The sequence below is a fragment of the Somniosus microcephalus genome, chromosome 23, assembly GCF_052327205.1.
Source record: "Somniosus microcephalus isolate GS21.2 chromosome 23, FLI_Smic_1.0, whole genome shotgun sequence".
Taxonomy (NCBI): domain Eukaryota; kingdom Metazoa; phylum Chordata; class Chondrichthyes; order Squaliformes; family Somniosidae; genus Somniosus; species Somniosus microcephalus.
In genome coordinates this window covers 52,588,659-52,602,579 of record NC_141009.1, presented here as the reverse complement: position 1 = coordinate 52,602,579, position 13,921 = coordinate 52,588,659, and the positions used below count along the sequence as shown (strand labels likewise).

Here is a 13,921-nt window from a genome sequence, read left to right as displayed (position 1 = left end):
ACCTCCCTTGTGCTCTCTTGCTCTCCAGTGTGTAATCACAAGTCTCCCACTAAAATTGGCAGCGTTGGTAGGCCTGGGTTAGACTACATTGTTGGGCAGAGGAATTTTTAAGTTTCAATTTTAAAAAAATTCTTTCCTGGGATGTGGGCATCACTGGCAAGGCCAGCATTTATTGCCCATCCCTAACTGCCCTTGAGAAGGTGATGGTGAGCTGCCTTCTTGAACTGCTGCAGTCCGTGTGGTGGAGATACTTTCCACAGTGCTGTTAAGGAGGGAGTTCCAGGAATTTGACCCAGCGCCGATGAAGGATCGGCGATATACTTCTAAGTCAGGATGGTTTATGACTTGGAGGGGAACTTGGAGGTGGTGGTGTTCCCATGTGCCTGCTGCCCTTGCCCTTCTATGTGGTAGAGGTCGTGGGTTTGGGAGGTGCTGCCAAAGAAGCCTTGGCGAGTTGCTGCAGTGCATCTTGTAGATGGTACACACTGCAGCCACGGTGCGCCGGTGGTGGAGGGAGTGAATGTTTAAGGTGGTGGATGGGGTGCCAATCAAGTAGGCTGCTTTGTTCTGGATGGTTTTGAACTTCTGAGTGTTGTTGGAGCTACACTCATGCAGCTAAGTGGAGAGTATTCCATCACACTTCTGACTTGTGCCTTGTAGATGGTGGAAAGGCTTTGGGGAGTCAGGAGGTGAGATACTCACCGCAGAATACCTAGCCTCTGACCTGCTCTTGTTGCCACTGTATTTATGTGGCTGGTCAATGGTGACCCCCAGGATGTTGATGGTGGGTGGTTCGACGATGGTAATGCCGTTGAATGTCAAGGGATGGTGGTTAGACTCTCCCTTGTTGGAGATAGTCATTGCCTGGCACTTGTGTGGCGCAAATGTTACTTGCCACTTATCAGCCCAACCTGAATGTCGTCCAGGTCTTGCTGCATGCGGGCATGGACTGCTTCATCATCTGGGGAGTTGTGAATGGAACTGAATACTGTGCAATCATCAGCGAACATCCCCACTTCTGACCTTATGTTGGAGGGGAAGGTCATTGATGAAGCAGGTTGGGCCTAGGACACTGCCCTGAGGAACTCCTGCAGCAATGTGCTGGAACTGAGATGCTTGACCTCCAACAACCACACCCATCTTCCTTTGTGCTAGGTATGACGCCAACCAGTGGAGAGTTTTCCCCCTGATTCCCATTGACTTCAGTTTTACTAGGGCTCCTTGATGCCACATTCAGTCAAATGCTGCCTTGATGTCAAGGGCAGTCACTCTCACCTCACCTCTGCGGTCCATGATTGGACCAAGGCAGTAATGAGGTATGGAGTTGAGTGGACCTGGCAGAACCCAAACTGAGCATCGGTGAGCAGGTGCTGCTTGATGGCACTGTCGGCGACACCTTCCATCACTTTGCTGATAATTGAGAGGAGACTGATGGGGCGGTAATTGGTCAGATTGGATTTGTCCTGCTTTTTGTGGACAGGACATACCTGGCAGTTTTCCACATTGTCGGGTAGATGCCAGTATTGTAGCTGTACTGGAACAGCTTGGCTAGAGGTGCAGCTAGTTCTGGAATGCAATTCTTCAGCACAACAGCCGGGATGTTGTTGGGGCCCCATAGCTTTTGTTGTATCCAGTGCGCTCAGTCGTTTCTTGATATCACTTGGAGTGAATGAAATTGGCTGAAGTACTGGCTTCTGTGATGGTGGGGGACCTCAGGAGGAGGCCCATATGGATCATCCACTTGGCACTTCTGGCTGAAGATGGTTGCAAACTCGTCTTTGGGACAGCTCTCCCAATTTTGACACAAGTCCCCAGATGTTAGTGAGGACTTTGCAGGGTCGACTGGGGTGTTGCCGTGTCCGAAGTCAGTGCTGGGTGGTCTGTCCAGTTTTATTCTTCTTATTGTTAGCAGTTTGTTACAACTGAGTGGCTTGTTCGTCCATTTCAGAGTGCAGTTAAGAGTCAACCCATTTGCTGTGGGTCTGGAGTCACATATAGGCCAGACCAGGTAAGGACGGTAGATTTCCTTCCCTACGGTGAACTAGATGTGTTTTTACGACAATTTGATAGTTTCGTGGTCACCATTACACTAGCTTTATTTAATTAATTAACTGAATTTAAATTCTTCGTGAGATTTGAACTTGCGTCTCTGGACTACCAGTCCAGTAACATATCTGCTATGCTACCATCCCACGTGGGAAAGTGGGAACTCCAATTGCATCCAGTGCTGAAAGTGTTCCATTCCCAGGCACTGACACCCTAACCTTGATGAGCACAAAAATATACCAAATAGTACAAATTTTAAAAAATGACTTGCTACTTTGTAGAGGAGCCTGCATTTTAACATCCTGTCAGAGCTGATTTTTGTGAGCTTCTAATGCTTTCTCTCTGTTTCTTCCTGTCCACCATATCCATCCGTTTATCTCACACTTCATGGGAGGGACTGGGTACTTTCTGTCTTTTTATGTTGTGTCCATGATAACATGCTTCTTAATTAGCTCACTGACATTGCGTCATTCAGCGCAAATATTCTATCTGCTTCTCTGGCTCGAGTTTGAAGTGCTGTTACTGCAGAGGGGACTTAGAAGCGACATCAGATCATCTGTACTTCCTCTCCCCCTCCCGCCCAACCAGAACAGAATGATAGGGCCGTTCCCCTGTATTGCACATTCTGCAGCTGTTGGGCATGGAGCGCCAAGAACCAACGCACAATTTCTTTCATGGCCAAGTAACTGAATATTTTGTTTCCTGTTTCAGAAGCAAGAGTCAAGATTGGACGAACTGGTTTTGTTTTCTGCAGCTGCGTGAAGCTGCCCGTTATGTTTTTAACTGCTTTAGTGTGGCAGGAACACAAAGGGATATTTATATCTGCAATTTGTGCAGCACTGTGACAAATTGTCATGTTTATTCGCGGGACCAGATGTTTAATTGCTGCCATTGCCGTTAGATTTGCAAATATTGTGATTCTCTCAGCCAATTAAAAATATATAGTTTAAATGGGGATTGAAAAAGTACAAAGAGGCTGAATTCGTGCCAGGAGATGTTATCGTGTTTGCATTTGCATAGTTTGTGCTTTTCATGTCAACAACAACAACTTACATTTATATAGCGCCTTTAACGTAATGAAATGTTCTGAGGTGTTTCACAGGAGCATAATCGGACAAAAATTGACACCGAGCCAAAGAAGGAGACATTAGGATGGGTCACCAGAAGCTTGGTCAAAGAGGTAGGTTTTAGAGGGTCTTAATGGAGGAGAGGTGGGGAGGTTTAGGAAGGGAATTCCAGAGCTTAGGGCCAAGGCTGCTGAAGACACTGCCACCAATAGTGGTGTGAAGGAATCTGAAGATGGGCAAGAGGCCAGAGTTGGAGGAACAGAGAACATCCCGTAAGCACTTCACGGCCAAAGAATTATTTTTGAAATATAGTCGCTGTTGTTTTGTAGGTAACGGGGCAAACAATGTTGGCATAGAACGGTCCTACCAAGAACAAATGAGATAAACGCCTATGAAGGTGTTAATGTGCTTAGATAGTACTCCTATTTTAACAAAGGCACTAACCCATTTATTTTAAATGGATTAATGCTTTTATTAAGATGATGATCGACAGAATTCATAGGGATGTGTTAACACATTTATCACCAAAGAACGAGAGTTTTAAATGAGAGGTGAGAGGGGTGGAATAAGGTGAGATGCTCAAAGGAGGAGAAAGTGCCAGAGGAGTAGGGGGACAGACCAAGATGTGATTTGGTGATGAGAGCCACACCGCCACCACGGCGGTCTGAGCGGGGCAAGTGGTGGAAGGTATAGCCAGGCGGGGAGGCTTCATTTAAGGGTAAGGTGTCATCACCCCTCAACCAAGTTTCCGTCAGGGCCATGATATCGATGCAATCATCCACGATAAGCTCATGGATGTCAAGGGCCTTGTTCGCAAGTGAACGGCCATTCTGGAGGGAGATGCGGAGAGGGTCGGTGATGGCTGACCCAATGCCAGCATTCACAGGGTCAGCGCTGGGGTGGATGAGTTGGATGGGGAGGAGATTGGCAAGATTAGCCCCCCGTGGGTGCGTTGGGCGGGAAGGTCAACGAGGGAGTAGGATGGGATAGTTGGGGTTGCTGCTCGTAAGGAGGCAGCAACGAGTGCCTCAATGGGCCCTTCGTAGGATGCCAAGAGAGGCACAGAGAGAAGCTGTAGGCTAATTTAAGAGGGCGTCGAGCCTGGGACGGCGACAGGAGAGTCGGAAGGTCGAAGAGTAATGAAGGGTTGGGTAGGGATTTGGGAGGGAGTGTATCCGAGAGAGGAGAGATGAAAGGAGGCATGTCGGAAAGAGCGGCCAGGGAGGGATAGAGAGAAAAGGAAAAGGGGGTGAAAAAGTGGAAATGTATTGAATGGCTCGGGTCCGGAGCGGCAGTCAAAGTGCGCACGCAAATGGACACAGGGGAAAAGCTCAGGTTACATAGGCCTGGTTAAATGTAGTAATTAATGGGATACATATTTCCTGGTAGCAGGGAATAGTAGGGAGACCAGGGTCAAAGTCAGAGGTCCCATGGAAGGACAAAGCCGATGGAAGTTGGATGGGGCCGGCATGGAGCATCGACGGACCGCTGTCCAAAGCAGGCGAGTGAAGTCCAGAAGATATTTGAAGGGTAGAAAGTTCGAGGATGGAGGTTGTTGCCATAGGAATGAGAGTCGGTAGCGGTGCAGGAAGATGATGGTGAAATTGACGCAAGTTGGAGGTCACCGTAGATCAAAGTAAAACCACAAGCCAGTGACCAGCAAAGCTGAAAACCAGTAGAACGAGTCATCGGACAGCAAGTGAACCAGCAGCTGCTAGCTAGAAGCCAGCAGAGCTGAAAAACCAGTAGAACCCGTAGAACCAGTTCAGCAGAGACACAACCGCAGTTTAAAAGTTAATTTTTTTTTTAGCAGCAGAGACAGAGACACAGCAGGTAATTGTTACAGTGTAATCCAGTGTAGTCCAGTGCAGAAACGTAGTGGTGTAATCCAGTGTAGTTCAAAGCAGAAACGTAGTCTAGATGTCCAGAGAAGTCCAGGAGATCGGAAACCAATTTGACAAAAGAATTCAGCAGCATAAGACTTGAAGCGACTGAAAAGCAGAGCAGAGTCACAGCCACTGAGTCAAACCGTGTAGTCAGTAGAGCAGCGAATTCCTGTTGGTAGAGGAATCCAGTGATGGAAGTCAAGTTTCAACAGAGTTCCGGCAGTTGAAAGACATTTTGTGCTTAAGGTGAAGGGGCCACTTGTACAAGTGGAACATCCAGTGTCATCATTAACCATGCCTGGTCAGTTATAGTCGTTTGAAGCAGGCTAAGGCTGCCATGACAGCCACAGTGTGGGAATATCAATCCTGTGGCAAGACTGGCCATGTAGTACCCAATTACGTCACAAACTGTGCCCAGGAAATGGATTGAGACTGCTGAGATTCAATTACAGATGGCAGAAAGGCAGAGAATTTCATCCCTTTATTTTGAGCCCAAATCTGCGAAAGAAAAGGGCAGGTGTCTAAACCCACTGCAGCAGCTCTCTCTCTCTGCAAAATGATATTTCAAAAGTACTCATGGTTCAACAGCTGACGAGACAAGCTTAGCCTCCAATGCTGTTGGCCACAGACCCACTAAAGTAAAGCTCCAGTACCCGACAAAAGCACATGTAGGCGTCAGAGAGTGGGAAAAGCGCTACCATCATCCAGTGACGTTTCGGAGTTGCCTTTGGGAGGTGCATGTGTGGTTCAAGCTGATTTGCTCCCTGATTCCACCGCAGATTCACCATAATGATACCAGGGTTAAAAGGGTTAAATTATGAGGGCAGGTTGTATAGACTAGGCTTGTATTCCCTCGAGTATAGAAGATTAAGGTGTGATCTAGTAGAGCTGTTTAAGATGATTAAAGGATTTGATAGGGGAGATAGGGAGAAACTATTTCCTCTGGTGGGGGGAGTCCAGAACAAGGAGGCATAACCTTCAAATTAGAGCCAGGCCGTTCAGGGGTGATGTCAGGAAGCACTTCTTCACACAAAGGATAGCGGAAACCTGGAACTCTCTCCCCCAGAAAGCTGATGAGGCTGGGTGTCAATTGAATATTTCAAAACTGAGATCGATAGATTTTAGCTGAGAGTATTAAGGGTTACGGAACCAAGTTGGGTAGATGGAGTTTAGATACAGATCAGCCATGATCTAATTGAATAGGTTCCAGGGACTATGTTCATCGACTAAGCAGGCTTCTGTTAAGTTAACTGCCATGGGAAGTAGCGATGTTAGGTTAAAGGCCTTTAGACAGTTTGTATTAATTTTACAACGTGCTCTATGTGCTTCATTATTTCATTGTATTGTACATTGGTGTTTGTGTTGAATTGATCATTTAATATGTCACAGCATTAGAATTAATACATAATCAGTTATCAGAATTATTTATTTCTCTAAACAGCCACGTTTTGCTAAGCTGTTTGGGTAAATGGTGTTCCGCTGTTCTTTTCAGGGATTTGTTCATGCAGAAACTCGGACAAAGAAAATCAATTGCAGAAAGATTAAAACATAAGCCCTTAAAGGAACTGCGAAATGAGGGATATTGATTTTAATAACTGCTCAAGCTCTATTTGAGGGTCTGTGTGTTGTTTCAATACTGTAGTTGTAGGTGACTGCTGTGGCTCAGGTGGTTGCACTCACATCTTTATACTGAGCACAAAATCTAGGTTGACACTCCAGTGCAGTACTCACTGCAGTCAGGGAGTAGTGGAGACAGAGATGCACTTCCTCACAGCCTGCGGAAAATATCAGGGCATCAGGGAGAATTTCTACCAAAAATTCTCACAAATATGCCCTGATTTCAGAAATCTGAATGACAACCAAAAACTCCCATTCCTACTGGGAGAGGAGAGAAGCTGTGTAACACTGGCGGCACACTATGTTACAGCTTGCCATGAACAGAGGGACAACCAGTAAACTAAGAAAAGAATATATATAAACAATGCGAATGTATATTTATACACTCAGGGATACACCTGTTTATACACTGTATGAATAGAACTGCGTTTATGTGCTAAACCATAAATGTATTTTGATGCTTTGGCAACATAAGATGTAACTTATCATGCCAATAAAGCGATTTGAATTGAATTGAATTGAATTGAGTGCTGCACTGTCGGAGGTGCCCTCTTTCAGATGAGACGTCAAACCGAGGTCCCGTCTGCCCTCTCAGGTGGATGTAAATGGTCCCATGGCATTATTTCGAAGAAGCGCAGCGGAGTTCCTCCTTGGTGTCTTGGCCAATATTTATCTCTCAACCAACATCACTAAAACAGTTTATCAGGTCATTATCACGTTGCTGTTTGTGGGTCCTTGCTGTGTGCAAATGGGCTGCCTTACAACATTATATCACAATCGTGGTCACACTTGAAAAGTACGGCCTTGGCTGTAAAGCACTTTGGGACGTTCGGTGGTCGTGAAAGGCACTATAAAAATGCATGTCTTTCTTACTATAGTTGATAGATTATGGAAGCTGTTACAAAGAAGAGGTAAATAACGGGTGGACGATCCTGATATCACCCGTTTTATACTATCATAGAATGGTTACAGCACAGAAGGAGGCCATTCGGCCCATCGAGCCCGTGCCGGCTCTCTGCAAGAACACTTTAGCTAGTCCCACTCCCCCGTCCTGCAATTATTTTTCCTTCAGGTACTTATCCAACTCCCTTTTGAAAGCCGCTATTGAGTCTGCCTCCACCACCCTTTCAGGCAGTGCATTCCAGATCCTAACCACTCGCTGCATAAAAAAGTTTTACCTCATGTCGCCTTTGGTTCTTCTGCCAACCACCTTGAATCTGTGTCCTCTGGTTCTCGATCCTTCCGCCAACGGTAACAGTTTCCCTCTATCTACTCTGTCCAGACCCCTCATGATTTTGAACTCCCCTATCAAATCTCCTCTCAACCTTCTCTGCTCGAAGGAGAACAACCCCAGCTTCTCTAGTCTATCCACATAACTGAAGACCTTCATCCCTGGAATCATTCTCGTAAATCTTTTCTGCACCCTCTCTGAGGCCTTCACATCCCTCCTAAAGTGCAGTGCCCAGAATTGGACACAATACTCCAGTTGAGGCCGAACCAGTGTTTTATAAAGATTCATCATAACTTCCTTGCTTTTATACTCTATGGCTCTATTTATGAAGCCCAGTATCCCGTACCCGTACAGGGTCTAATGAGAGGGAGGAACTGAATGAAATCAGTATTTGTAGGGAAATGGTGTTAGGGAAATTGACGGGATTGAAGGCCGATAAATCCCCAGGGCCTGATAATCTACATCCTAGGGTACTTAAGGAAGTAGCCCTAGAAATAGTAGCTGCATTGCTGGTCATCTTCCAAAATTCTATAGACTCTGGAACAGTTCTCATGGATTGGAGGGTAGCCAATGTAACCCCACTATTTAAAAAAGGTGGTAGAGAAAAAATGGGGAATTATAGACCGGTAAGCCTGACATCGGTAGTGGGGAAAATGCTAGAGTTCATTATAAAAGATGCAATAGCAGAGCACTTGGTAAACAGTGACAGGATCGGACAAAGTCAACATGGATTTACAAAAGGTAAATCATGCATGATTAATCTACTGGAATTTTTTGAGGATGTAACTGGTAGAATAGATAAGGGAGAACCAGTGGATGTGGTGTATTTGGACTTTCAGAAGGCTTTCGATAAGGTCCCGCATAAGAGACTAGCGTGCAAAGTTAAAGCACATGGGATTGGGAGTAAGGTACTGACTTGGATAGAAAACTGGTTGGCAGACAGGAAGCAAAGAGTTGGAATAAACGGGTCTTTTTCCGAGTGGAAGGCAGTGACTAGTGGTGTACCGCAGGGATCGGTGCTAGGACCCCAGTTATTCACAATATATATTAATGATCTAGACGAGGGAACTAGATGTAATATCTCCAAGTTTGCAGACGACACAAAGCTGGGTGGGCGTGTGTGCTGTGAGGAGGATGCAGAGAAACTCCAGTACGATTTGGACAGGTTGGGCGATTGGGCAGATGCATGGCAGATACAGTATAATGTGGATAAATGCGAGGTTATCCACTTTGGTGGCAAAAACAGGAAGGCAGATTATTATCTGAATGGCAATAGATTGGGAAAAGGGGAAGTGCAATGAGACCTGGGTGTCCTTGTGCACCAGTCGCTCAAGGTAAGCATGCAGGTGCAGCAGGCGGTTAAGAAGGCAAATGGTATGCTGGCCTTCATAGCGAGAGGATTCGAGTGCAGGAGCAAGGATGTCTTGCTGCAGTTGTACAGGGCCTTGGTGAGACCACACCTTGAGTATTGTGTGCAGTTTTGGTCACCTTATCTGAGGAAGGATGTTCTTGCCATGGAGGGAGTGCAGCGAAGATTCACCAGACTGATACCTGGAGGAATGAGGTATGAAGAGAGATTGGGTCGATTAGGCTTATATTCGCTAGAGTTTAGAAGAATGAGAGGGGATCTCATTGAAACTTATAAAATTCTAACAGGACTAGGCAGACTAGATGCAGGAAGGCTTTTCCCAATGGCGGGGGAGTCCAGAACTAGGGATCACAGTCTAAGGATAAGGGATAAGCCATTTAGGACTGAGATGAGGAGGAATTTCTTCACCTAGAGAGTGGTGAACCTGTGGAATTCTCTACCACAGAAGACAGTTGAGGCCAATTCAATATATTCAAGAAGGAGTTAGATATATTTCTTAAGTCTAAGGGGATCAAGGGATATGGGGAGAAAGCAGGGACAGGGTACTGAAGTTGGATGATCAGCCATGATCTCATTGAATGGCGGAGCAGGCTCGAGGGGCCAAATGGCCTACTCCTGCTCCTATCTTCTATGTTTCTATGTATGCTTTTTTAACTGCTTTCTCAACCTGCCCTGCTACCTTCAATGATTTGTGCCCATATACCCCCAGGTCTCTCTGTTCATGCACCCCCTTTAGGATTATACCCTTTAGTTTATATTGCCTCTCCTCGTTCTTCCTACCAAAATGTATCACTTTGCACTTTTCTGCCTTAAATTTCATCTGCCATGAGTCCGCCCATTTCACCAGCCTGTCTATGTCTTCTTGAAGTCTATCACTATCCTCCTCACTGTTCACTATACTTCCAAGTTTGTGTCATTTGCAAATTTTGAAATTGTGCCCCGTACTTCCAAGTCCAAGCCATTAGTATATATCAAGAAGAGCAGTGGTCCTAGAACCGACCCCTGGGGAACACCACTGTATACCTTCCTCCAGTCCGAAAAACAACCGTTCACCACAACTCTCTGTTTCCGTATCCATGCTGCCACTGTCCCTTTTATTCCATGGGCTTCAACTTTGCTGGAAAGTCTATTATGTGGCACTTTATCAAACGCCTTTTGGAAATCCATGTACATCAAATCAACCGCATTGCCCTCATCAACCCGCTCTGTTACCTCATCAAAAAATGTGATCAAGTTAGTTAAATATGATTTGCCTTTGACAAATCGGTGCTGGCTTTCATTAATTAATCCACACTTGTCCCAGTGACTGTTAACTTTGTCTCTGATTATCGTTTCTAAAAGCTTCCCCACTACCGAGGTTAAACTAACTGGCCTGTAGTTGCTGGGTTTATCCTTGCATCCTTTTTTGAACAAGGGAGTAACATTTGTAATTCTCCAGTCCTCTGGCTTCACCCCCGTATCTAAGGAGGACTGGAAGATTATGGCGAGTACCTCCGCAATTTCCTCCTTAACCTCCCTCAGCATCCTAGGATGCATCCCATCCGGTCCTGGTGACTTAAGACAGCCTTTCTAGTACCTCTATCAATTTTTATCTCATCTAGTATCTCCACTACTTCCTCTTTCACTATGACTTCGGCAGTATTTTCTTCCTTGATGAAGACAGATGCAAAGTACTCGTTTAGTACCTCAGCCATGCCCAGGTCTCCTTTTTGGGGGGACAAATTTGGTTGCTTTGTGCCTCCTGTTAGCGTCCTAAGAGGGCGCTAATGGGGCGCAAAGCAACTAGTGCCCATGCGCGGCGATGTTTGCACCGCTCGCAAAATTGACCAGACGTTTTGCGGTGGTGCTAAATACTACCGCCACGATCTCCTGCACCTGCAGATCGTGACGCCAGTCAAGCATGCAACGCCCCGGACCGGATATTGAGTGGCGCCCCCTGCCTTACCGCCTGCCGCTAGCAACGACAGGTTGAGGGGAGCGTTTTGCAGTCGGGAAGGGACTGGGAGAGCGCTATTTCAAGGCGACCGCTTCCTGCCTTTTTTTGTCGGCGACATTTTTGCACCACGCATTCTGAGAGACTTCTGGAGAGATTCAACGCTGTGTGAAGGAGTTTTGGATACTGAGCTGCACTTTGCAGGTTCATTTTGATTTGACCTTCCTTGCATTGATTTAGAAGAGACTGTGGGGGCTGCACTCTGAGCTCTTTCCCTGGGCCTCTCCATTGTTCTTTCCAGCAGATTTGATGTACAGGTCTCTCCAGGCCGAGATTCAAGGCTGCAATGAGCAGGGTGTGGATGGAGAGCAAGATCGACCCTCCCCTTTAAGAACTGGCCGGCGCCAGTCTGTCTGTGTTCCATTGCTGACTGACATCACATGAGTTTCACCCGTGCTCTTAGGTAGCGCCTCCCTCCTCGGCGTTAGCGCCTTAAGAGAGGTGTGTAGTGCCTGATTTAGCCCTCCAATCACCTCCAGGGGTGATAGAAGCCAAGTTTGCAGTCAGAGGCGATAATTAGCGCCAGGCGCTAAACTTTGCGCACGGCCAATAATGGCGCCCCAAATGGGGTGTTATCGTATTTCTCCCCCTTGGTCGCTAATCAGCGCCACTCCTCCTCTTACTACCCATTTATTATTTATATGCCTATAGAAGAATTTGGAATTCACTTTTATGTTAGTTGCCAATCTATTCTCATACTTTCTCTTGGCCCTCTTATTTTCTTTTTCACTTCCCCTCTGAACTTTCTACATTCAGCCTGATTCTCACTTGTATTCTCAACCTGACATCTGGCATACACGCTATTTTTCTGCTTCATCTTTCTCGCTATCTCTTTCATCATCCAGGGAGCTCTGGCTTTAGTTGCCCTGCCTTCCTCCCTCGTGGGAATGTACCTCGACTGTACCCTAACCATCTCCTCTTTAAATAAAGCCCATTGTTCATGACAGTTTTGCCTGCCAACTTTTGATTCCAATTTACCTGGGTCAGTTTCGTACCCAATCCACTGAAATTTGCCTTCCTCCAATTAAGTATTTTTACTCTAGATTGCTCCCTGTCCTTTTCCATTGGCTAATCTAAACATTATGATACTGTGATCACTGTTCCCTGAATGTTCACCTACTGGCACTTGCTACACTTGATCCACCTCATTCCCTCAAACCAGATCCAGCAATGCCTCCTTCCTCGTTGGGCCAGAAACATACTGATCAAGAAAGTTCTCCTGAACACACTTCAGAAATTCTTCCCCATCTCTGCCCTTTACACTATTACTATCCCAGTCTATATTAGGATAATTGAAGTCCCCCATTATTACTACTCTATAGTTCTTGCACGTCTGTGTAATTTCCCTGCAAATTTGCTCCTCTACATCTTTCCCACTACTTGGTGGCCTATAGAATACACCTGGTCATGTAATGGCACCTCTATTGTTTCTTAACTCTAACCAAGTAGATTCTGTCCTTGACCCCGCCAGGACATCCTCTCTCTCCAGCACTAACATTCTCCTTAATCAATACTGCCACACCACCTCCTTTCTTTCCTTCCCTAACATTCCTGAACACCTTATATCCAGGAATATTTAGCACCCAATCCTGCCCTTTTTTGAGCCAGGTCTCCGTTATCGCCACGACATCATATTCCCATGTGGCTATTTGCACCTGCATCTCACCAATCTTATATACCACGCTTCTACGACAAAGCTTACCCCTCCAACACCCGTGTGTGAACTCTGCCTTCTACATTTAACACACACTGTGAAACAATTTTTTTTTATACTTTCAATCTTTAATTTAAAAAGCCTTATAAAATGTCCCATTATTGTTTGTTAAAATTTCTTTTAAAATCGATATTCATCATTGTTTATAATAAGCAATACATTATGGTAAACTACAATTCATTATAAATATCTCCAGCAAATTCATTTCGAGCCCAATGGGATGCTTCACTCGTCACCTTTGTCTTCAAAACTCACTCCAGTGGGAGCCTTTGTTCTGAATGAAAGAGGAAAGAGACAGTTTGTATCTATGACACAGGGAGTACAACCTTCCATCTGTACAAAGCACCAATGGCACCACCGACTTGCACAGTATAAGACTTGGACAGCCAGTGCTCAGCTGAAAACCTCAGGGAGCAGGTTTTATACTTAAAGGGACAGGGCTATGAAGGCAAAGTGCCTTGTGAGACACCTCTCTTTGTACAGGATGAAAGATAACATCAGTTGCCATCACTAATTTTTCTTCGTATAATCTTTCATTCTTCTCTTCACTTGGCATCGTGAGCAATATTCCGGGCCATTCCAGGAACTGGGGGGGCGGGGGGCACCTGAAAATTTCCCTGAAGCTCCTTTAAGTGTCATTCGGGAGCCACACCGCTTTGAAACAAAATAAAGAGGCAGAGGAACCAGCGGCGCAGTGCGTTAGAGGCTGGCTTTTCACATCTCGGACTTGAGTGAAAGCCCAGCCCAGACAGGTGACGTTAAAAGTTTCCTCTGGCTGTAAGGAGCCTTTGTGAAATGCTTTTTGTCAGTCTACTAATGGAGTTGGGCCTACAGCACAAAATTGGCACTCATCACTCTGGTCAAGGCTGATCCGAGTACGGTAGCCTAGTGGTTATGGTACTGGACTCGCACCCAGGGCCTTGAGAGTTCAAATCCCTACATGGCAAATTGTGAAATTGAATTCAAAATGACCAAGAAAGCTGCTGGATTGTAATAAA

At 45.8% G+C, this 13,921-nt stretch overlaps 1 protein-coding gene across 1 annotated transcript in view; it reads right to left on the bottom strand.

Moving 5' to 3' along the window:
- Window positions 1-12,969: 12,969 nt before the first annotated feature.
- paxx (PAXX non-homologous end joining factor) overlaps window positions 12,970-13,921 on the bottom strand; it is a 29,539-nt gene continuing 28,587 nt past the window's right edge. Inside the window, exon 8 of the mRNA XM_085965845.1 lies at window positions 12,970-13,197. Coding sequence (XP_085821971.1) covers window positions 13,149-13,197 — 49 coding nt within the window. The 3' untranslated portion in view covers window positions 12,970-13,148. The remainder of the gene's footprint in view (window positions 13,198-13,921) is intronic.